The sequence below is a fragment of the Pollicipes pollicipes genome, unplaced genomic scaffold (genome assembly GCF_011947565.3).
Source record: "Pollicipes pollicipes isolate AB1234 unplaced genomic scaffold, Ppol_2.1 Scaffold_4002;HRSCAF=4701_pilon_pilon_pilon, whole genome shotgun sequence".
Lineage (NCBI taxonomy): Eukaryota > Metazoa > Arthropoda > Thecostraca > Pollicipedomorpha > Pollicipedidae > Pollicipes > Pollicipes pollicipes.
The window spans coordinates 46,186,450-46,211,001 of record NW_023596420.1 but is presented as its reverse complement, the minus strand read 5'-3'; the positions used below and the strand labels follow the sequence as shown (position 1 = coordinate 46,211,001).

At 50.2% G+C, this 24,552-nt stretch overlaps 1 protein-coding gene and 1 long non-coding RNA gene across 2 annotated transcripts; one reads left to right on the top strand and one right to left on the bottom strand.

Annotated features, from left to right (window-relative positions):
- Positions 1 to 11,920: 11,920 nt before the first annotated feature.
- Positions 11,921 to 23,964, bottom strand: LOC119093244 (3-hydroxyanthranilate 3,4-dioxygenase). Its single transcript, XM_037216164.1, has 6 exons — positions 23,752 to 23,964; positions 22,163 to 22,328; positions 14,388 to 14,497; positions 14,038 to 14,218; positions 13,084 to 13,254; positions 11,921 to 12,632 (listed from the first exon to the last, which is right to left on the bottom strand). The coding sequence occupies exons 1-6, from the start codon at positions 23,829 to 23,831 to the stop codon at positions 12,378 to 12,380; spliced, it is 963 nt and encodes a 320-aa protein (XP_037072059.1). The 5' UTR covers positions 23,832 to 23,964; the 3' UTR covers positions 11,921 to 12,377.
- Positions 18,282 to 18,841, top strand: LOC119093245 (uncharacterized). The gene is made up of 2 exons (XR_005093624.1): positions 18,282 to 18,425; positions 18,653 to 18,841. It is a non-coding gene; the product is annotated as an uncharacterized LOC119093245 (long non-coding RNA).
- Positions 23,965 to 24,552: the final 588 nt, after the last annotated feature.

Here is a 24,552-nt window from a genome sequence, read left to right as displayed (position 1 = left end):
CCGTTTGCGATCTCACGTTATGTTGACATATATTTGGCTAAATACTTGTACTAAGCATAAACAACAGATTAAATAACCGGGATTGGACCTGCTTTATTATGAGATGAATGGTTTCAGCCTGATGTCAGGATGAGTCGTTTGGCAACAACTCTCGGTAGTGACTGTAACGATTGGCGATGTGTAACATCAAACGACATCCAAATATTAAAATGAAAATCGGGGGCATAATTACGGTGAGGATATGCCAAAGAGTGGCATCCTTACATACAATGATCACATTAAGTGGGCAATAAGCTGTAAATGAAGGTTTTGAAAACAATCTTGAGACGCGGGACACGTGGTGCCCTATCCCACCTGTGGCGTTCGCCTCTCCCTGGGGGCTTCGATCGACCCCTCGCTCACGCAGTCAGGGGAGCAGATGTCACCGGTTTACTACGGGGCTGATCCAAGTTCCTGCACGCTAGTGATGGACTCCGTCGCTCCCGCCCTGCACAGAACTACGGCCAGCGCATGATCTGCTCGGAATGATCCCGATCGATCAAAGACGCCGTCGGTATGTGCGACATCTACTGAGAATGATAGAACATACGGTGTCTGGTTCCGGCAACAGGTGGGTTTCATCGACCTTTGTGCCGTGTTGCCGCGGGCGCGAGCCTTGTGTTAACAATGCCGGTGCCTGCCGAAATTTCGAATAGCATCTCAGGTTCAATGAAACCTTGATTAATTCATCCGGCACCACACATCCGAATCCATGTAAATGCAAAAAATGTCATTCAGTTCTGCGTTCCAGCGGGCTGAAACCAGATGCGACTCCATGTGAATGGGTCGCTCCTGACTGAAATCAATTGGGAACCGAATCAAGATTGAAATCGAACTTGCTTTTCAAATAGTGATTCGAATCAGATGTTGATCCAGAAAATCCGCGTACCTGATTCTGATCCTTGGTCTGAATCAAGCAACACAGGGTCGGAAACAGGATTCGAATCAACGTGTTTTGAATCGCGGCGAATATTTGATATGATAGTAGTATGAGAGCAGTAGAACATACAACATCATCAGGGTCATCACGCTGGTTATATCCAATGGCTCAGGAACAGTGGCACTGCTTCCATGAAAGCCAGTGTACCACATTTGCAAAAGGTTTTCAAATGAAATGGCCCTCTTGAAGATCATTCGGTGCAGTCCACAGCCCTACCATCTTAAGACCTAAATACCTCCTAGTTTCTGAGCTACAAGCGCGCAAAGATGTGCACATTATTTCGTGCAGGCTATTTCAAGGTCATCCAGGTATCCATGAAACCAAAACCTATAATTTAAATCGTGTCATTCCAATGAGCATGCGGCGACCACGGCAACAAAAAATAATTATCGATTTGTTTATGTCTGGCGCTCGTGAGCACGATTTCCAGATATAGCTAGAAACGTGGACTTGTGCGTCCGAAAGTCGTAATAACGAACCATGTACCGAAAGCTGAGGTACTTTGGCATACGTGAGTCTGCCTAACTCAAAATTTGGGCCTATACATTTTTACTTTTGAGCAAGATTCCGGTAGCATGTTAGCCAGAGAGCAACATTTCCAGCCTAGTTATTTGACATCACTCGCATTTAAGGCTGACAAGTGACAACGTTTGTGGTGTTGATATGATCGCTTAGGATACGTACTTGACACAGGTTTCGATTCTTATTCTCTTGTAAGGTTCTTGCCTTCCCCCCCATGTTGAGTTGAGCCCCTTCCATTGCTCGCTTGGCCCCCAATGTTTTGGCTGGAATGCTGAAAAAACGTAAGTAAAAGATGACCATAACTCAAGGCAATCTTCTTTAATCTTCCTGCGTAGTGGCGTCTCGTATTGCTCTCATACCAAAACGTTATGGCTGCTCTCACCACCAGATATAAATCGTAACAGCTGAGCGGATCAACGGTGCAATAAACTCCACATACCTAGGGCCAAAAAACACACAATGGTTTGTAGGGTTTAAGTAAAAAAACCCTGAAACATGGGGACGACTTAAGTCCTTCATAATTAACCCACTCCACGTTCTCCACAACTTAAATGCGTACCGCCCCCCATGACCGCCATAGAAGGGTGCCATCGGCGCCCGAAGGTGTCCCCTGAAGGGGCGCCTTTGCGTGCCAATCAGAAGAGACGCACGCGTCCAGTGTCTGCTCCCTCGACCTGGCCCCACACTACTTTTATGCTGCTTAAATCGAATACTTTTTTATAAATCATACAAATATTAAAAACGCATGCTGCCTTTAACCAAAATTAAGTGGGCTAAATGGGGTGAAAAAATGGCGGGTATATATGTGTGTGTGTGTGTGTGTGTGTGTGTGTGTGTGTGTGTGTGTGTGTGTGTGTGTGTGTGTGTGTGTGTGTGTGTGTGTGTGTGTGTGTATGTGTGTGTGTGTGTGTGTAAGTCAATTGAGAGCTTATTAGCTTGAGAACACGTGGGAAGAGGAACACGCACAAACCGCAGCCACGCATCTGTGAGAACGATTCGCATCGACAGTCGCGGAACGGACTCAAACGACCGGACCAGCGCCAAGCATGCTATCGCGGCTGCGGCCCGGCCCCGGCCCCGGCCCGAGCCTGGCCTGAACCCGAGCTGCAGAGCCGCGCCCATCTCCAGACCAAGGTCACCGCCTCCAGCCAGGCCATGCGCGTGACGACATACCCTCGGCCGTGTCGCAACGCCACCATTGGAAAGGAGGGAGGGGGGGGGGGGGGGCGCCTCTACCCACAGTGGCTCACACCCGAAAGCCCCTGCGTTCGGCATCATGAGTTCAGAGATCTTACGCCGAGGCATCTACCGTCATGACGCCAAGCGGTACACTTAAACGACGTAATAGATTTAACGTTGATATTATTTCGAGTGCTCGGTGGTTCCAACTATGCTTAAGGTTATGAGCGTGGCATCATAAGCACTCCTGAGTGCCTCGTAGGCTTCCAGCCAGCTGCCTTCTCTTTGAACTTTTCGTTTTTTTTAATCCCTTTTGACCTATTCCTGCAGACTTCAAACCTTATCAACTTCAATCCGTCAACTGTGAGTTCACGCACCTTTTCAATTCGAGCCTTTGCAGTCCTAATTCTGAATTGTTTTGCTGCCGCGGTCACGTCGGGCTGTCGGTGTGTTCCCTGTCGGAAGTTTGTGTCCTGAGGCATGGAGTAAGCCCCTCATGCACCTTTCACTGGTGGATGAATCAGTGGTCGCGTTCGGAGCTTCCCCGGTAATTACGGGTGTCCCACTGACCGGTCGCCCACTGGGCTCTTGGCGGCGGAGAGGGCGGACTTTGCATCCATTCAGGGGCGCGGAGATGCGGGCCAGCGGGCCGGCTGGCTAGGCGGGCCGGCTGGCCAGATGGGGCGACAGCACTGAGCACACAGCTAACCATATTGGCATCCAACATAACCAGCATCCTACAATATTGGTAGGAGTTTCTGGCAGTCGCATGCAACTGATCAGATGCAGTTTCTTTTAGCTATTTGGTGTTTATGGAACACTAGGCGCGGAGGGTCATGCTTGACCTTGCCGACAGCGCCAGCGTCAGAAGCCCGACATGTGCGACTCGACTCAGTCACCGATCGTTTGCAAAGACTTTCAGCATGTGGAGAGCTTTTGTCCGTCCTTGGCATTGGTGACTGGATCGCATGATTGGCCAGTCGGCTTTTGCAAGCGCTAGATTGGGCGCTGCGTCCATTCGATGCAATAAGCACGGAATCAGCGCCAAGTCACATCTGACAATGGCTGTCTGATCATGTCGTTACTTACAATTTAGACGTACTAGCAGTCGTTTTACGAGCTAACCCACATACTTGTATACAACAGCATTTGCAAGCCAGAAAAGTATTCGGATGCCCCCATCGTGTTTTGGCTGGTAACCTTCACCCGCTTTCGCCGTATTTCACGCCAAGGGAGGAGCGGTCAGTGTGGCCCCTGCCGTTACTATGCTGAGAAAGAACAAGTCCTACGGAAATTCCAGCGGATTGATCTGAGCGAGCTCTCGCGATTGGTAGCCAGCTTCGTGATTCTAGATCTACCTTATATCCGACTGCGACAGATAAAACGCATTTTTCCGCAAACCTTATACATTTACATATACATGTATATGTGTATATACATTTACATGTATATATATATATATATATATATATGTGTGTGTGTGTGTGTGTGTGTGTGTGTGTGTGTGTGTGTGTGTGTGTGTGTGTGTGTGTGTGTGTGTGTGTGTGTGTGTGTGTGTGTGTGTGTGTGTGTGTGTGTGTGTGTGTGTGTGTGTGTGTGTGTGTTGTGTGTGTGTGTGTGTGTGGTGTGTGTGTGTGTGTGTGTGTGTGTGTGTGTGTGTGTGTGTGGTGTGTGTGTGTGTGTGTGTGTGTGTGTGTGTGTGTGGGTGTGTGTGTGTGTGTGTGTGTGTGTGTGTGTGTGTGTGTGTGTGTGTGTGTGTGTGTGTGTGTGTGTGTGTGTGTGTGTGTGTGTGTGTGTGTGTGTGTGTGTGTGTGTGTGTGTGTGTGTGTGTGGTGTGTGTGTGTGTGTGTGTGTGTGTGTGTGTGGTGTGTGTGTGTGTGTGTGTGTGTGTGTGTGTGCCTGTGTTGGATAGGGTTCCAGCACATATTTATGATACAGGGCTCTGTTGACGTAACAGCGCCGGCCGCCGTACACCACCGGCGGATTCGTCAGTTATCGCCCGCCGCCTGCGCCGGCCATGGATCTCCTTGCCTTATTTCCACAAAAAAACTTCCGTTTTCGGAAATATCATTAATAAAGAGGCCTTTTAGGTGTCGAAATACACACGTGCGGTAAATATCCACAGAGTGCCGAAACATCCGGACCGATTGCACGTTCCAGAGAGATATCCGCAGAAGCTTTGGGAGAGGGGCACATCGTCAGCACTTTACCAGGGTGAGGGTTAATGTATAGAGCTGTGAATTCATATGACATTCTGTGATCCTATGTAAGACATGAACGTGTCAAAATAATTTTGGTTTTATCCGCTGTTTTTGGCATCATCTTCTAACAATCTTTAAAATTGTGCTTCGACTTCACTAGGGCCTGAATTATTTCCCCGGTTTGGTCCTACTGACTTTTTCACAGCAGTGGTGGCTTTACTTAACCCTATTCCTAATAGGGGAGGGGGGGGGGGAGTCAATGCAAGTTGCCGTTGAGATCAAGAGATCAAGGTCAAGGCTGACTTTTGCTATTACTTTTTCATTGTTTTTCCTTTACAAGTCTTCGCCAGCTCATGGCACCACGCAAGTTCGCAGAATAAAATTTAAACATATAAAAACGCGATTTCGTCTGATGCACATTGCTACAAACTTAGTGCGATTCATCATGCCGGCACGCACTGTAAAACGAGAATAAGACGACCACCACCTCAAGATTAATATTCGTAGGACCTCACTAAACGAGTCCCGAAGAACTGTATAGCTTCGTGACTGCCAGCATAAAGCCCCTGTTCAAGATTGCAAGTTCCAGGGTTTGTTCAAAGCATTCTGCTGCAAAGGATCGTGCATGCGATTTGATTTTAAACAGCTTCATCCTGAGGAGGACCTCACTTTAAATCCCAGGCGCAAGCCGACGTGAACTACGCAAAAGGAAGCAATGCGCGAGTGCGTGGTTAGCGGAAGAGACCGTTTTTAGCTGACTGCGCTAGTTCCTCACAGTGCCGCTGCTTAGGCGGGGAGAGGGAGAGAGGGACGGTACCGATGCTTAGACTCTGAGGGGGTGAGAGGGGCGGCACCGATGCTTAGACAGGGAGGGGGAGAGAGGGGCGGTACCGGTGCTTAAACTCGGAGGGGGGTGAGAGGGGCGGTACCGATGCTCAGACAGGGAAAGGGAGAGAGAGAGACGGTACCGATGCTTGGGTTCGGAGGGGGGGGGGAATGAGAGGGGCGGTACCGGTGCTTAGACAGGGAGGGGGAGAGAGGGAAGGTATCGGTGCTAAGACAAGGAGGGGGGGGGGGAGAGGGAGCTTGCGTACTGTTATGGACCCCTTTGGTGTTATTGCTACTTCCTCCTCCCTCCGGCATTTCCTAAGTGTATGAACGCCTGGTATCGTATGGTGAATAGCGCTTGACTGTCGGTACTGTAATTTTCCCGTATATGGCCTGCACCTCGCGTACGGACGGGACGCGTCGTTCTTGGGGCTGGGTTAGTCTTCCACGAACCTGCTCATGCCTAACGTATATGCGTAATGAGCTTTCCTGGCGTTTATCAAGCGCAATGAGCAATTGCGTCTGTGTGACGCTTTATTTGAAGACGGCTAGGTAACATTTCCAAGCATACCTTTATTTATTAAATAAACGATCATTATCCAGTGCAGAGCAAAGATGGCTGTGCTCCCCGTAATTTTTCTACACTTACTACCCGCTACCCGCCGTAGGCTTTAAATTACGTTAAGAGCTAGCTTGCCATGCTGGCCAAACAAGATAAAATTACATTTTTGTGATCTTGCCTCATCTTTCCGCATCTGCACTGAGCAACGACAATTAATTTCAAAATATGTGCTACTATTCTATATCGTCGAGAAACATGAAATGATCGGGAGCGAGTTGTTGATCATGAGCGCATGAATTGTCACGACATTACCTTACGTGGAAACAGAAATAACATTCAAGATCACTTTGTAATGAAAATGCGCTGCGAACATACCTGCCATGTAAAACGCTCAGCATCTAGAGGAGTTGAAGGCGTCATTTGAGACCAAAAGGCCTCTGGAACTTTAAATTAGACGTCATGCTAAGGATACACACATATATGAATGAACAACACATTGGCAACGCTTTCTGTGACATTAAGTTTAAACTGGCACATGTTTGAGTCGAAAACTGCGTCGAGACCCAACATGATAAAGGATGTGCATTTTCATCCGGGGAATGATATTTTAAACAAGAGAGAGAGAGAGAGAGAGAGGAGAGAGAGAGAGAGGAGAGAGAGAGAGAGAGAGAGAGAGAGGAGAGAGAGAGAGAGAGGAGAGAGAGAGAGAGAGAGATATATATATATATATATATATATATATATATATCTTTCTATATATGTATATATTTCTATATATTCTAATATATATATATATATATATATATATATATATATATATATATATCTTTCTATCTATATATGAGAGAGAGAGAGAGAGAGAGAGAGAGAGAGAGAGAGATATATATATATATATATATATATATATATATATATATATATATATATCTCTCTCTCTCTCTCTCTCTCTCTCTCTCTCTCTCTCTCTCTCTCTCTCTCTCTCTCTCTCTCTCTCTCTCTCTCTCTCTCTCTCTGTATATGTTGTATTCATATATATATATATATATATATATATATATATATATATATATATATATATATATATATATATATATATAGTTTTTGGCTGCATATCCTTACTCGTGGCTTAGCCTTACCCAGCCCCTATTCCCAATAAGCTTTCCCCCACTCTTTCTCTATCATTACGTGACCACTTCCTCACGCCACTGCAACGGACGCATTAATGACTACCGGAATGTGTGACCGTGCCGGATTCACAAAGGAATGGAATGCAACTCAACAAACACACAGTACAATACTGTTGTGATATAGGCCTGCCGGCGCCAGGTCAGCTGGTGACCCGTCAGGTCAGCTGACGGATCATCAGCTGACTCTCGCCGGAGCCCGTGGGGACAGTCTAATCCGAACCACCTTACGACAGCGCGCGCGCATCACTGTCGTGAGGTAATATACGAGCCGCGACCCAACTGATGAGAACAGAGCATGTCGCAGTCGGTAGTATGATCAGTCGAGTGCGTCTGTGATGCCGATTTTAAGATGCAGTGAGTCCTTAGTGCCCTACGTGCAGCCGTGCTGGACCACTCGCGTCAGTGGTGAGTGACGACGGGCAGCTCGAGCGCTCAGTGGCGCTGATGGTGCAGCAGCCCGAGCAGGCGGCGCAACGGGAGGAGCGACCCATCTCCACGCTGGAGCCGGTGCTGGTTAGCTAGGAGCGGCCGCCAGCCGTGCGGAACGACACGGCCGCGGCCGAGAGCGGGCAGCGCACCCAGGCTGTCTCCGCCGCCGCGGTACCAGCTGCGAGGCTCCCGTCGGGCGCCATCTCAGCGTCACACCTGACCCCGTCCGCGTCTTTCAAGGAGTTTGGCGCGTGGCACCTGAAGTTCGCCGACTTCAGGCTCCTGATCCGTCTGGAGACGCTGCTCGGCGCGAACAGAAGGCGGCCCTGACGTCACTGCTTGACGAGTGGACACGGACGATGCGTCACAGACTCCAGCCCGCTCGGCACGCCGACCTGACTACCATTCTCTACACGATGGAAGCCCATCTGCGTGGTCAGCGCGGTCTCATCGTGGGCCGATAGAACTTCCACTCGCGCGTCAGGGAAGCCGATGGGACGTTCAACGATTTCGTGCCGTCCATCAAGGAGGTCGCCGCTTATTGTCACTTTTGTGACTTTTGTGACGCGTGTATGGACGACCAGTGCCGTGACAGGATCGTGCTCAGTGTACGTGACGGAAGGCGCTGAAGCGCATGCTGTGCGAGCCAAAGCTGACTCTGCAGAAGGCGGTGGACAGTGTGGCGCGTGCGAGTCAGCGCGTGCGAACAGTGCTGCAATCCGCCGCGAGCCGACTGCTGAGGCTCGAAGTGTCGGCTTACCTATCGCGAGTCACGTGCCCGCCCCCGTTCCGCTCATGCGTGTCAAGATGACTCCCGCCCGCGCCGCGACCGAACAAGACATGCCGACGGAGTGCGATATCGTGCCGTGGATGTATTGTGCCATGCGCGCGGCTGTCACCGATCACTTCGCGGCGGCATGCACCGCTCAGCTGCCCGCTCGCGGCGCCCGAGGCGGCGGGTCGTCGCTGGCAGAGCGCCAGGTCACGTGATCGCGCGGCCGGCGACCGGCCGCTCGAGGCCGGGTATGAGTCAGGGTCACGCCGCAGGCGAGGAGCCGGGCATGGTGCGGCGAGCGAGTGCAGCCGAGGAAGGATCGGGAATACGGCGAATCATTGCCGGTGTCCAGGTGGATCGGCTGGCCGCTGGTGGACGCGACGCTCACCCACCCAGCGAGCTCCACGGCCGTGTGCTGCGCGCCACATAGCTGACCCAAGGCTACGGGGATTGAAACTGAGATGGCTGCGTCCTTGGGCGTCACGGAGTGCTGGATGAGCTCTGTGAGTGACGGGGCTAGATTCTCGCCCGCTGGAAACAAGCCCCTGACCTGGACCGGTCAGCTCAGCACCACGGTCATTATGGATGACTGCAAGATTGCTACGACTGTCTACGTGCTGCGGCAGGTCATTGGGGTTCCCACTAAGCTGGCGTGACGCCGTGCGTCTACGGATTCTACCTGCCGACTTTTAGACCCAGATTCCTGCCAGCATCGCGCAATACCAGTCTGATGCAAACCGTGCACGGACGGACCGGTGCAGCGACCGCCAGATCCGCTCACAGCCGGCCGGCCACTCACTAACACCACCTGTCGACCGAAAACTGGCGCCGCCTGCCGGCTGTTCCGTGGGCTGTACGCTGCAGCACGGACAGCCACCGTCGCCTGCCGGCTGTTTCCCGCAGCACGCAGAGCGCGGCCAGGGTGGCCGGGCGGCTGGGTGCCGCTCGGGAGCCTCGCGCAGGCCTCCTCGAGGCCTCCGGCGCGGCGCAGCGCACGGCCCGGAGACTTCGAAGCCGCCGTTCCCTGGGGCCAGCACTCAGTTCCCTGCCTGCAGGAGAACAAGACCACCATCACGCAGACGCCGTCATCGTAGAACATGAAGCCGCCCTAAGACATCCTTTTCGAGAGGTGTTCGACGACTACGAGGCGCTCCGGGAGATGATCGGTGGGCCCATGGCAGCTGAGCTGACAGATGACGCAGCGTCCGCAGCTCTCACTGCCGCCGCGACCATCCCGCACTGCTGGAGAGCAGTAATCAGGAGCCAGCTCGACGACAGGGCAGCCAAAGGTGTCATCATCTCGGTAGACTACCTTACAGCGTGGTGTAATCTCCCGGTGCTGATCGCGAAGCGCCAGGGAGTAGCCAGGCTGGTCGTGGACATGACAGCCATCAACATGTTCGTGAAGAGACCTGCCCATCCCGTCAGACGGATCCACGACACAGTGGCGTCCATCGACGGAAATGCACGGTGGCTGGCCCCCCTGGGCGCCACCATGGGCTGATTCCAGGTCCCGATCGCGGAGGAATCGCAAGATCTCACCTGTGTCATTGCTCCATGGGGCCGCATGAAGTTCGTTGGGCCCTGATGGGTCTCGTCTCGACCGGAGTCAAGTACGACCGGCGCGGCATCGCGGCTCTCGGCGACGTACCGGGAACGATCAAGATCGTAGACTACCTGCTGGTGCACGACGTGGCCTACAATGCCCATCTCTCTCACGTGATCATCGTCCTCAGTCGCTGTCTAGAGAGAGGCATCGCGATCAACCTGCGAAAGTTCCGGTTCGCTCGGCAGACGCTTGACTACTGCGGCTACCGTATCCCGGACCAGAGCTACACGATCGACGACGGCAAGCTTCAGCTTGCCTCAGAGTTCCCGCGTCCAGAGCACTTACTGACCTGAATTCGTTCTTGGGAGTCTCCCATCAGCTTACTGGCTTCTCGGCGGACAGCGCCAGAGCGGCCCAGCCTCTCCAAGACCTGCTGAAGCGGCACACTGCGTAGAGGTGGACCGTGCAGCACGGGCCGTGGTGTTTCAGGACGTTTATGACACGAGCCACCCGGTCCTTTTCTTTACCGAAACACACCTCAGTTTGCACGTCCGAGCTCGTTGCAATCAGTAAAGCCCTATGCTTTATCGAAGTTGGTGAGAGCAACTCACACGTGATCTTATCCGATTCTTTGAGCAGCCTGTTGGCTTTGGCAACCTTTAACCCATCTTGTCCCATTATACAGGATATTTTAGTTCGCCTGACGGCGCTGGATCTTGCTGGTAAAACTGTCGTCTTATGTTGGATACCGAGTCATGCGGGTATCGCAGGTAACGAGCGTGCTGACGCGGCCGCAAATGGGGCAGCGCGTGCACCTTGCACCCGTTCTTTACCCTTGCCGGCAAGGGACTTTTACCCTGCAATCACGACCTTTGAAAAGGGAAAATGGCAACGCTGCTGGGACGCCATTGTAAGCAATAAGTTAAAGGTGATCAAGCCACAACTGGGGCCATGGTCCTCAAGCTCACGTAAGTTGAGACGCGAAGAAGTAACCCTCAGCAGATTACGAAATGGCCACACGCACGCAACACATAGCTACGTTTTGTGCGGGGGAGAACGCCCTAAATGTCCTCGTTGTGATGCGCCACTTACGGTTCTCCACGTTATTCACTCCTGCCTACAGTTCAGAGAAGAGCGAGCACTTTACTTCGGACGAGATGCGTCAGGTCTTACCCTTTCAGAAATTATTGGTGACGATTCTCGCGTGCTTGGCACCGGACAGCTGTTTTCCTTTTTGAGAAACGTAGGATTTACAGCCATTTATGCACCTTGGTAAACACTTGGCTGTTAGGGGCGCAAAATGACCCTAGAAGTCGACGCGCCCTAAAACCCCAACCATCATCATCAGGACGTTTACGACGCGCTGCTGGCGCCGCTAACGCGCTGCTGGCGCCGTAACCGTTCCACCCGTAACTGGCATGAAGAGCGCAGAGTGTGAACTTTTCCTGCGGATTAAAGTCCACCCCCACCCCCTCCCGGTATCCGGCGGCCCTGGCGCGCCTTGTAAACGGCGCGCGTGCCTGGTCCAGGCCAGAACGCGGTGACGTCTAAATAAACAGTAGCCCCCCCTCGGCTGGGCTAAGCCGGCAAACAGCGCAGTCGGCCGAGCGCATTATGTCGGCAACGTCGCCCAACTTCAGGTCAGGTAGAATGGAACGGGGCGCCGCCCACACGCTTCTACCGTTTTTGATAGACTCAAAGTGCCGGTAGATTCCATCGCTCCGGTTTGTCTTTATTTATGATGCAGCCACACCACGGCGGTTCACAATCTAAATGCATCGGCGTTCATCATTGCTTTCGCGGCTGATTTGAAACGACATCGTTCGGTACACGCAATGCTCTGGTTTAGACGCCCACGCGTAGGCTCCGCGTTTTGATTTAAGCCCGTTATGTTCCCAGGAATTTGGCCACGGCAGTCTGTTAACTGCTGTTCGACGTCAGACGGTACTGTGGTAAAGGAAGCTGCCGAAACCCTGCGCGCGGAATCGTGGTGAGCTTCGACCCATTATCCTTTCAGAACTACCACGGTGATGTGGGATCCATTGGTTATGTTATAGTAGACAGCGACGCATTATTAATCTTGCAGCTGGCTGAGCGGGCAGCCCCAGCTCTGGGTCCACCAGCGCAAACAAAATGCGTTGGTCCTCGCCTGCGCAATCACGCAGACTACACAGTCGCAGACAATCGAACTACGCAGACAATCACGGTCGGCTGAGGCTCGGATCGGGGCTTCAGGACGAGGTGGGCCTCTCCAGGTGGCCGAACGCCCGCGCCTTGGCGGCTGGGTCCATGACGATGCTGATCGTGACGGCAGCCCTCGGTCCGGCTGGAGGAATGGACCGTGCCGGCCGGCACCAGCAGCGTGCTGTCCTGCTGCAGCCGGTGCAGCTCCCCGGCCACCTCCACCTCAGCCGAGCCCTCCTGAAAAGGTGCTCCTTCCGTCACCGACGCCCACTCCGACCGCGGCAGCCGCCGCGTACCAACGCGAGCCGCACCGCGTTTGGAAGCAAGGCAACAACAGAATTGCGCGGAACAAATTTGACACGGAACTCCGAGAGCTCTATGACGTGCAGCTACATGGCGCGTCCCGAAAATAATGCAATTCACCAGAGTATTTGTAATGAATGAGACAATGATGTTGTGCGTAGACCCCCGGCACTTGAACTCGCCAAGAAAACACCTTCGACATCTGAGTGGCTTCAACCGAGCACTTTAGTAGTCATTTTACTCCCCGCACCCTGTGTACATTCGTGCCCTCTGTCTACACACAATTCGCATTCTTTTGCGAATCGCTGCCTCGTTATAAACGCGTGGCGCGCGGCGCGTCCTTTCACGGCTGTTGACCACCCGCGTCGCGGCCGTGTCCACTCACCACCTGCCAGAGGAAGGTCTCGGCACGCGCGTTGTGTCCCGTCCAGGAGCCGCCGCCCAGCGCCACCACGTCCGTCTGGTAGCTGAGATCGAACAGGCGCCGGCTGCCCTCCGAGTCAAGCTCGGACCGGTGTGAGGTCAGCCAGCGCCGCAGGCAGAACGGCTCCTCAGTCTGCCCGCCACCAGCGGCCGGGGTCGGGTCAGAGGCGCCGACGGGCCACAGAGGGGTGTGAGCCCCGAAAAGCGCAGCCCACGCGAGTGGCTACAAGAACGCGGCGTCCTTTTCCACAGAACAGACAGTCAATGATCGGGCTGTTTCGGTGCGGATCACGGGAGTGCGGTGCGCCACAGTCCGGCCGATGCGGACTTGCCGCGCAGGGGGCCTGATGTAATTGGCGCGAGATTGCCGCATTCAAAGAGCCACGCTTTACAGATATTTGTGGTGCAGATTTAGCCTGTCGTTCCATGTCTGGCTGATGCTGATAAGCCCTCCCGTGTTTGCAAACGCGATGAGACCGACTGATACACATAGAATCTGGCACCCCACTCGCTGTGATATCGGTAAACGATCGCGCCCATCTGGTGTCCAGATGGCTTGGGCGAAAACACTGTTTGCTGCCGTTCGGGCGGGCCTGATGAAAGCTCACCGTTTCTTCGTTTTGTCCACATGGTCCCGGTGGCGCCCAGCTCATTGCATGTCTGGCGTGGCACGTGTGGTTGCGGAGAAGCCCAGTTAGTAACCATTAAAGCCCATTGCCTGCCTGATATTGCTCGTCTGGCAGCGGCAACGGCAAATCGATGCACGACAGGAGGCCCAGTCAGGCTGGCAACAGAAGTGCCGCGCCAAACTCGAGCCACCATCAGGCCATTTCCTCCTTCGTGGAATTCGGCCACACCTGCACGCCCACTGCTGGCCCACTGCGCATCAGCTGATGAGGGTGGCGGACCAGCACACCTGTCTGACGTCGTCCGGCTGGAAGTACTGCGGACAGAGGAACGTGCCGACCCCCGGCTGGCCGGTGCGACACTCCTCCGAAGCGAAAAACTCCCGAATGACGGGGCCCAGCTCCAAGCCCAGATCAACGCAGTAGAACCAGCGCTCCCACAGCGTCTCGGTCGTGTCGCCCGCGAAGTACCTGTTCGTGGGGGCAAAGCAGGACACACTTAGGTTGTCTCCAAAGTTCTCCTTTACACCCCACACGGTACCTCCAAAGAAAGTGCTGTTCAGCGTGGCGTTTTCGCGAGTTGCATGACAAACATTACACAGAACCATGCACACGGTGATGGCAAAAGCTCTTCACTAACCGCAGACAGTCATACTCGGAGCCGCAGACACGATCTCGTTCGATGACCAGGCCCACGGTGTTCTCGTAGCGCTGCGGCGAGTGGGGGATCTTGCCGGGCAGCAGGAATATCTGCGCACGATAGCACAGAATGCAAAACCATAAACATGACTGCTTTGTCCAAGCTAGTCATCCGGTGTTTAAACTGATGCTGTCCGGTTCGGTAAATCATGATTGTACACTCATAAGATTACGACCATAAATTTATCAAGCAGCGTGCCAACGACATCACAACCATATCCGCTGTGACTTTACATAGATCAAAGAGGCAGAAAGGCGCTTTGGCGCAATTACATCCGACATGGTCGCCCAGCAGTAAAGCTAATGCTTTGCGCCACTTGTATTCAAGCTGGCATGATCTGCGACAGCGCCATCGGGAGCGTATGATAGCCGGTACCCATGACTCGTGAATTAAACCTCAGGCATACAGGGCTGCAGGGAAATAGCACACCTAACTCGTCATCCGTCTTCGACCCGCATCATTAGCCGGTAGCACCACCCTTGAGCCTCATGCAGTTGGATGGTATCACATACGGTGATACCGCGCTTAAGCTTGACGCGTTTTAGAAGACCCTTGACCTTATTCTCACTCGAAGGCCGATTGAGACCTTCTCTGGTTTTCCTTTCTGGTCACGAAACCTTTGCAGCTAGAGTACTGAAGCAGCTTAATGACTTTTCTCGACTTTCGATTTTACACACTTGAACAGCATATTGACACCCTGAATTGTCGCAGGGGCGACTAGGCTTGACTTGTAGGTGGTATGTCAGGATCAATAGCAGTCTGCAGTCGCCGCCCGAGCTACGCCGGATGAACATTATCCTGGCCGGTTAACCGCGTCCAGTCAGGTACCGATGTCACTCGCGCATGCCTCTGTCCGTGTAGGAAGCTGTCCGAAACAACATGATGGTTTTTGTAGCCCACGTTAATAAGACCTATATCGCCTATTTGTGCTTGTATCGCCCTACATGGTGACGAAACATGTTAGGACTTGAAATCTTGGCCACCAGGAGCTAGGTAAATTCCATCTCGACCACCATGTTCGTGGACATCGCCACCTGTTCCGGTGCCGCATATCGCGTCTTGCGGTGTGCTGACGGGACAGAAGGGTCTTATCACACATACTGGGTCAGTTTTGCGGCGTTTTTGGCGACCCCTAACCACTTCTGTTTTCCTCAGCTGCTTGTGTCTTTTAGAAACCACCACTGCCGGATTACGCCACTGGGCCGGCTGGCCCGCTGCAAGATGACTCCATTCATGCCCTCCAACGCCTGTCTGACCTCGCGCCGCCAGCCATGCCGGATGTTGCGTGTCACGCCGATCGAGAATCGCTTCGCTCCTTCGGTTAGCTCCATTTTCATGGGCAGCTCACCATGTGTCTGAGAGCAGATGCCGTGCAGAACATCGACAGGAAGGCTGACATGACATTCGACATGATGAGCGCGCTGCTCCCTGCTGGATCGCGTGCAGTTCTCCACTTGGGAGACGCGCTACCGCTGTCAACCGAACAGCCTTTTTTGCTAATGGTGCTCATGCGATCGAAGATGCCTTTTTTCGGCGTACTGGGCTGCTGTCATGTGAAGACACGGCTGGATAACCGTGATGGATAGTTCTCCCGTAGAGTTCCAGGCAATGACTAAACGTGAAGCAGGCTCCACACAACGTGAAGCAGGCTCCACACAGGCCTCTGATGAACTATATTTTGGTACTGGTGATCTGCGCTCCATTCTCAGTTCAAAAAGTTTTCACATGCTCGTGTTTTTCCAGCCCCTCGGTTGTTATATGAACGTTCAGTACCCAACCGGACCAGAACAGGAAATGACACTCTCTTTTTTATTTTCCATGGAACATATTTTTACTCAATATCGCTTATCAGGCTTCTTGTGTAATGATCAAACTAAAAAACTTTTTGCCATCATTGGCCAACACAGTCAACGTTCCAAATGGCATGCTTTGAGCAACTTGCTCAAAGTTAAACGATATTCTTTTGCTTTTTATTTGTTTGGGTTTGTCCAAGCAACAATTTATCGGAATGTGCCACTGAAAGCATCCACTCATGATATAGTCGTTTATTGTGGCCAATCTTCCTACATATTTGCACGTGCGTTTGAACGGTACGTGCCTTGGTTATTTGGTTGCCTGTGTCTGACAGTCTGCAATTGAATCGTAGCGATTGAGGGGAAATACAACGGATAACGCCTGTTTCTTTCGATGGTGTTGATTATACCACTGGAACAGCATATTTGTTGCTTTCAGTGCCACAAGATGTCTGTCTGCTTCTGTGGTAAAATACGTAATGTATATAACATAATAGTTTGCTTTTCGATTGTTGCATGGCCTGAACTTCCTAGAGTTTTCTAACTGGATTACTCGAGCGCACTTGTTACGTAACTTATTTGTGTGTATTTGCTTGAGGATGATTAAACTATCAGTTATTTTCAATTGCCTGGCTAAAAAATATGCAAGATTACTGTGGAAAAATTACACCTTCATATAGAAACACAAATTGTTTTTATTCAAGGCAGGACATTACATTTTTCCTTTTCACGCGTTGTTACATTAGGCGCGTGCCATTTGAACAGCAATGCCAATTTCTCGAAATCGTTCTAAACAACTCAGAATTTCAACTTGAAGCAGCCGACCCTGCGAGAGAAATCTTAGTTGGCTCCCTGCTCTCTATTATGAAAAAATTGCTTCATTTGCCTTGCTTTTTCCAACGTACACATTCTTTAGTGTTTGCAGCACACTAATGCGTCAAAATGTTCGTGCAATAGGCGTCACGAGAGCTTGAAGCACTGTTTAGACATAAATATAGCGACCATAAGACTATTATCCCGCGAATTCAACGAAACGTTACTCAGGCTTTGATTCCTCTCCTATGACATTGACCACAGTAGCTCTTTTCGAGGCACGCCTTGACTTTGGGAATGGAAGCATCACATGATCCATGTAAGGCATTGATAGCAGCGTGGTAATAGCCTCAGCTGTTGTGTATGCAGTCGATTGTACGACTGTTTATCACTGCGCGACTGATTGTTTTGTTGTGCCTTGTCTGGACATCTTACACAGGTGCCACACTTCGAAACTTGCACAGTCACATTCAGCAGCGTTCGAGTAAATCTATCTGGGCGAGAATGCTCTTGCAAATCCCAATCCACCAGCCCCACCCTATGCAGGAAAAATCATTCCCGAGTGATGCTCTAGTTTCGGCTCCCAACTTCAGCGTGCGTGATTCGATCATCTTAGTATTTTTACATTTAAAAGATCCAGCCCTACGTGATATGACTTCATCATACCTATGAGATACTGTGATGCGATCAAATATGTCTGTAAATGTGGGGAGAAGGCGTTTGACATTGCATGCACTTTTGCGCTATTTTTAGTTTGTTCATGTAATGTGCGTGTTTTAACACGCGCTCGGATGAGGAGCCAATTTGTCCCCCCCCCAAAGGTTTTCATAAATTAATCTTCAAATGACGCAGCGTACCTACGCGTAGGGGCGGTAACACGCGCCGACTTGGTGGATAAGGTCGGCGAATAAAAATGCATGTATTCACGCGAAGCTTAGGGCCAAAAATGTTTTTGGACAGCAATTTTGGTGAAGGCCAGTACGAAAAAGTACAGCACACTATGCAAAACATAGCATGAGGTCTCTATTCATAGATATTATGCCTCCATCGCAATATATTTCGTCACACAACACAAGCAAACGTTTCTGTAAAGACTTTACCGTACTTTACGGCATCCCGGTATCTTTTCTAGGTTTTATTCCAACCTTGCAAAAAAATCCCGTGATTTTTAGTCGGTCGGCCGACTCGGTGACAGGTCGGCGACAAATCAGTGTATTTCTTACGGCCCGGCCGGTCAGCCGATCCGCTGTTTTTAACAGTCAACTCTCAGTGTCCCGAACTAGACAGTATAAAGTACTGAAAAATATCTAGATATGGGGATTCATCTGGCCGTAATGGTGTGTTACAATGGTTGCGATGCGACTAATCTGAGGTGGGCGGTGACTTTCAATGCACTGCAATTTCGCAAGTGACATCCGCATTGCAGTGCCATGAATACCTGCCTAGGGTTTAATTTCTGGCCTTGTTTACTTTGTTGGCTGTACTGTGATTCAGAAGCCTGTCCTCAGCGACGGGAGGCATTCACAGTTCAGGGTGAGTCGACGGGATGTTTCGATCAAGGTAGAAATTGACCTGTCATTATCCAAACCGCCTTTTCAGGACACCGAAAACGCTGCTGACTCACCGAAGCCTTCTCAAGCGACCAGACCAGCCTTCTTCCCTTTGAAAGAACCGTGGATTTGATGTTGAAGTGTGATGGCACTTCTCATGAATGAGACATGAGATGAGATGTGACAATGAGACACAAAACAGAAGGCGATAATATTTCATAAATGCCAATTTGTGCCATTTTTGTTTTTGTCCTGATTGCGAATGGTTACCAGTCACATAGATCTTCAAATTAAGGTATTCCTACTTCTTATTCAGTTCAGAGCTCCAGCCCTCCCCCTAAGTTTGTGAAGAAGTGTGGAATTTGTGAAGAAGAAGAAATCTGGGAGACATCCATATCTTGCGGTACATTGCATAGTTTTTTCACTGCTCTCTACCCTATCTTCAAAAACTATGCCCCTGCTTGAAATAGATTATTCCATCAATGTTTTGATTGCTTTTGCAACAATTATTTACAACTTAGCCTTTTGTTAACATGCATCTTGGTCGCTGGAAATTTATAATACCCAATGAGGTAGGCCATGAGGAGGCAATGCAAATTAGGAGTGTAGTGGTTCAGGAAATGTAGGCAATGTAGAGGGAGAGGGTACCATTTCCTCTCCTACCAAGAGTTTTACTTCAAATAGCACGCGGTTTTTGTTTGTTATTGTGGTCCAACTGTGTTTTTTTTGTGGTCCAACTGTGGTTGTGGTTTTTTATTGTGGTCCAACTGTCCTATTGGGTCAATGAAATGTTGGTATTTGGCTGTCTCTGAGCACAATGTTGGCTATTTCATGATGGTAGCATCCCTACTGTGACAGGAAAGCTCTGGAAGTCATTCATTTTGCAGTGCTCATTCATTCGCATATTTTCTTTGCACTTGCGAGCATGACATTGGATGGATACAAATATGGTATGCAAAAATCGTTTCGGTGATAGGCTGATTACTGATGATGCTACTGGGCATGTACTTTAGGACCATATTGTCATATGGTATCGCATAACGCTACTGGCGCCAAATTTTCCTCCAAAAATTTGGTCGGCGACCAAAAGTACACTTTTACCACCCCTGGCCACGCCAAACTCCGCGTACCTACAGGCAATTGAATAACAGATCTTTTGACATAAGGATTAGATGTACGTCGTGACGTTGCTGACCTATGGCAGGTCAAAATCAGGCTGTGGCTGACAGCGAAGGCATTTTTAGGAGACTGCTAAATCTAACGCTACAACGAAGTGTTAAACGAAGCCGTGCATCCCTGAGCTGAACAAACCGCAACAGACATCCCCATGGATTTCTTTAGGATCACAGTAGGCCTTTGCCCTGAAATGACACATATCAACTCTTTGTTTTTAGGAGCGTGCCATCTAGCGTAATTCTTAATGCTTATTCATGTTAAGGAGTCAAAATAATTTCATAGCTTTTTCGCCATAATTACTTTTTGAATCTTCAATTAGGTCACTGACCTGAGATGAATACCAGTGATATTCTGCTTAGAACATAACTCTAGGCTCAAGACTTGCATGAGGAGGTCTGGGGGCGCTCTGGACACCAATCTTGAGTTTGACCTTGTCTGACCTCATTTGGTCCGAATTTCATGATATATGTACCATCAATTAGGACACCAGTAAATTTACATACAGATCAATTCACCTTACATTATGACCATACAAATTGCTTACTTAAACCGTGCAAAGTGGTGTTTCTAGCTGTCTTACTTTTTATGTTTCAAGGGGTCAAATTGACCCCTTACCCGAGCGAAGAGTTCAACCGGCCACCCTGGATGCGTGTGTAGTCCTCATGATGGACACAGTGCGTGTGTTTTTTTCTGACGATGCAGTCGTTGGCTGTGAAACGTGTCGCATCATATGTATATATATATATATATATATATATATATATATATATATATATATATATATATACATAATTGAACGGGCCAGGCTGCCGAGGGGCCACGGAACTGTGCAGATGGGCCTCGAGACAGTGCGGGCGGGTGACGGGCCAGGTGTTCTCAGGGCCACGTGACTGTGCGGACGAGTAACTGGTCAGGTGGGCCCTGTGTCGCGGGAGAGTGCTGCTGACCGGGAGCTAGCGTGAAGATGACTGCTGATTCCTTCTCACAGCACTGCCAGGCCCTGCTCTGGGCGCCCCTTACACTTGCTGATGAAAAGGGCTTTTCTGATATAAAGTGGGGATTTAAAAATATCTTTGACTGTAGCTTGATGTTTCAGTTGAAAACCGCACCCTGTACAGAACTCCACAATATATCTTTACATACATTACATCTAATACATACCATATACCTTTGACCTGATCCGAACAGCAGTTTATACGCTACTTTCAAGGCCGTGTGACAACGAAGAAAATCTACTCCCCAAAACCATAGACGCCAAGTTATGCCCAGACCGAGCCATCGTTAGGCGTACAAAGTATGAAATCAGGCGCCTATAAGCAATATCCTATTGTGTTCTTATCGGGATGCAACGTGCAATCGAAAAGAGTCGTTGATCGGTCAAAGATGGCCTGCAGGGTGCAATTATGCTTGTAGAAAATGCGACAAACTTGCCTGAAAATTCAACAGCATTTCTACATAGCAACGGACGCATAAGATGCATCAATCGCTCGGCAACAACATTGGATGGCGATTATTAAATCACACGCCTACCAAATATAAGCCATGGTTCGCTGAAATTAGTCCGTCATAACCTTCAGAGGTCCACAGCTAGCCCCTCCCCACACATAGCACCACATTGCCCATCCTTATCGACGGCGACACGTAAGCGCGCGCCCTGATTTGTTTGCAATGATAGCTTCGTCGCCAGACCCCGGTGCCGTCATGGTATGCCCTCAAATCCTTAATGCTGGAGCAGCTGGGTGGGCTCCGTCGGTCCCTTTGCCCTTTTTATCTCGTTTGCATTGTCTGTGAAGCCAGTGCACCCGGTAAGACAATGAAGGGGATGGGGGTGGGGGGGGGGGGGGGCGTATCTTTATATGATTTTTTTTCATGTAATATGCTGCGTGTGAATCTACGTCGACGATTGAAAATCAGGATATACACATAAAAATGAGTAGGCTAAACACAGACAGTATTGGTAACTGTCTTTGAGCCAGTGCAGCCTGTAACATACTAGGGCGGTAGGGGAGTGGGCGCGAAGGCACCGGGGTACGTACCCTCCCATCATTTTGTCATGCAAAAATATGTATATGTATACCAAATAATTGGAATAATTGTAATTTTTATACTGAAAAACGGGATATGCGCGTAAAAATAAGCAAACGGAAAGCAAATGGTATTGATGTGCACCATGCGGAAAATATTGCGCTCCTGTGGTTCGCTGAAGTGAGTTCTTCGATGAAATTTTTGGAGCCCCCTAATCATAAAAAGTTGTATACGTCTTCGCGTGCACACAACGGTACTCTCCAAACCAGACACCTGAAAATTTTTGCACGGAATTGCGTCAGCTTGCGGTTTAAGGTCTTCAGTTTAGGTCTGCATGCAAAACAAGCAAGCTCATCACCTCTCCCTCTCGGATTTTGATGTCCTTGAAGTTGCCGTTTTGCAGCGTCACGAGATTGATGTCGCCTTGCCGCTGGAAGAACACTTCTTCTCCCTCCTCCATGTGGAAGTCCTTTCTGACGTTTGGTCCGCCGACGTAGAACACCTTCAGCTGTCCGTCGCCGTGCCTGCCCAAAGACCGCGAGGCTTCTTAACATCCGCCAGAGTCACGCGTCACGAGCTGATAGCACGCAGGCACTGATGGTAGATCAACGTTAACGAATGGCCCTTGCGCTCTACAGGTAAAGTGCTGGCAAAATCCCGGTGGGGCGTTTTTTAGAGCATGGTGAAATAAACCTTAAAAGCCTGGCATTTGTTACCGCTCGGTTTTGATCCCTGTATGTTACCTCGTCGCGTAGCAATACGATTTTAATGTTGTTTTTGATGATCCGTGGCTTCTCAAATATCCGGTCTGCGGCTTTCATTGCTCATTTGAGGCGTCTTTGCGTCTTCGCGTGTATGACAGCGTCATTGCCCATTCGAGGCGTGAAAATGATGTCATCTTACAATCGAAAACTGAATCATAGCGACATCGCCGAGCATAATAATGCGAGTAAAAAATATTGAATTACGAGCAAGCATAGGAGAACACCACAAAAAAGGACCACTTAACGAGCGCATCACGATATCCCTGTCTAGCAAACACGCCTCGAAAAACGTCGCCCCCTCTCGGCTCGGCAAGTTTAAGTACTACAAGAGGCAATTCTCTCGCTACAGTGGTGATTCTGATGCAGTCAGTTGGCAGCGACTCTGACGTTCGATGACGTTATCAAACGATGACGTATTGATGAAAATTTTTACCAAATCGTACAATTGTATGTCTTGAGCAGTCTTTTAAACTTCAAAGCAAACCAATGGGTTTAAGTGAGGTCATTTCCCCTTATCTGATGATTTCCTTAACATCTTCAATTGTTGAACGTTCTCGTTAGCACGGAAGCGCGCAAATTTGGAAATCTGAAACACCTCGTGAGCACGGGGAAAATGGGTTCAGATACAGGTAACAGACGTCGCAACATTACGAAGTCATCAGACTTTGGCGGAAAAATGGAAATCACAGTGGTCAAAGTGTAGGGCGATGATAATAGACGAGGACACGCCACAGTGCATAGACCATAGATGGATCGTTCTGGGACGATGACTGTCAGACCTCAGACACAGAGCAAATAGAGACATGAAACCAACTGCATATGCGAGTGAATGTGTCAGCCACACTTCCCTCACGAATCTCATAACTCTCCGACACAATGGTGCGTCAACAACCGACCGGAAAGCGGCCAGTGCCATCTTATAAAATGCTGTTATAAAACAAGACCTTACGGCCTAGCCGACAGAAATTGGATCATAAAAGCTACAGGGCATAGAGACAAATTGATTCTGGTCAATGTCCTCCCAAAATATTTTTTTTTAGCCTTTTGGTCGCAGTTATCAGGGTCACAAATAATTACATTGCTGTAGCTGACACCTGTCGCCTCTTTTATCGCCATGCCCGTCTCACGCCACGCAAAAGGTTTTACTGGTTATAACAAGCTGTAACATCTGAAACACACTCACAACATTTTGTTGCAGACGGGCGGCAGAAAGGCTGACTTGTTTTCTTCCAGCCATTGCGGCGTTGATGTCTTGGTCGCCATAGCCACAGCCAACTCGCCTGGTCCCCTGTTCGCAGCACGTCCCAGTATCTTTCAGAGAGGACTGGGTCTGGGCGGGCTGCGGAGACCAAGCATCGCATATGGACCTGCTGGGCCTTTATCATACACAGCGCGCTGGGGGTGTGGGTCTTTATCGTAAACAGCGCCGTTCGCCTACGGGTACGCTGGCTTATATGAATCACCGTCGCCGGCGATGCTCATTGGCCAAAGGCAGCAGGAGATGGATGCGCGCCGTAATCGGGTGAGAGGGGAGGGGGGGGGGGGGGGTAGGGCTGGAGGTCACTAGTACGAAGTAATGGTGTATGCTACGCCATACTGGTGACGAGTTGTCACATAAACATAACAATGGGCCAGATGAAGGACACGGGGCACATAAAGCGATGACGCGACTCTGTCTTCCACCAGATGCTCCTTCAATCCGGGGATCGGAGGTTCATAATTTTCATTGAGGAGGGGAGAGAAACAGTGATTCCAAAACTTTTGTGACCATTTCCCCTGAAGGTAAATCGACCTGTGATTTTCCTGGGCCAAACGATAAAACCAATTGACAAGTATTCCCAAGTTTTCTCCAAAGCGGTTGTACTAAGACAGCATCAAACAATTGGCATACGTGAACTTTAGTATCCCGCTTGTTCCTGAACAGCATGTGAACGAGATCAATGCGTGTATTTGGCTACTAAGAGATGCATTTTCGGCTAAGTGC

Coding starts and splice junctions, on each gene's coding strand:
- LOC119093244 (XM_037216164.1), bottom strand. CDS start 23,831: ATGGCGACCAAGACATCAACGCCGCAATGGCTGGAAGAAAACAAGTCA. Junction 13,255..14,037: donor AGCCGGACGACGTCAGACAG/GTGTGCTGGTCC, acceptor GGTGGCGGGCAG/ACTGAGGAGCCGTTCTGCCT. Junction 12,633..13,083: donor AGACCTTCCTCTGGCAGGTG/GTGAGTGGACAC, acceptor GCACCTTTTCAG/GAGGGCTCGGCTGAGGTGGA.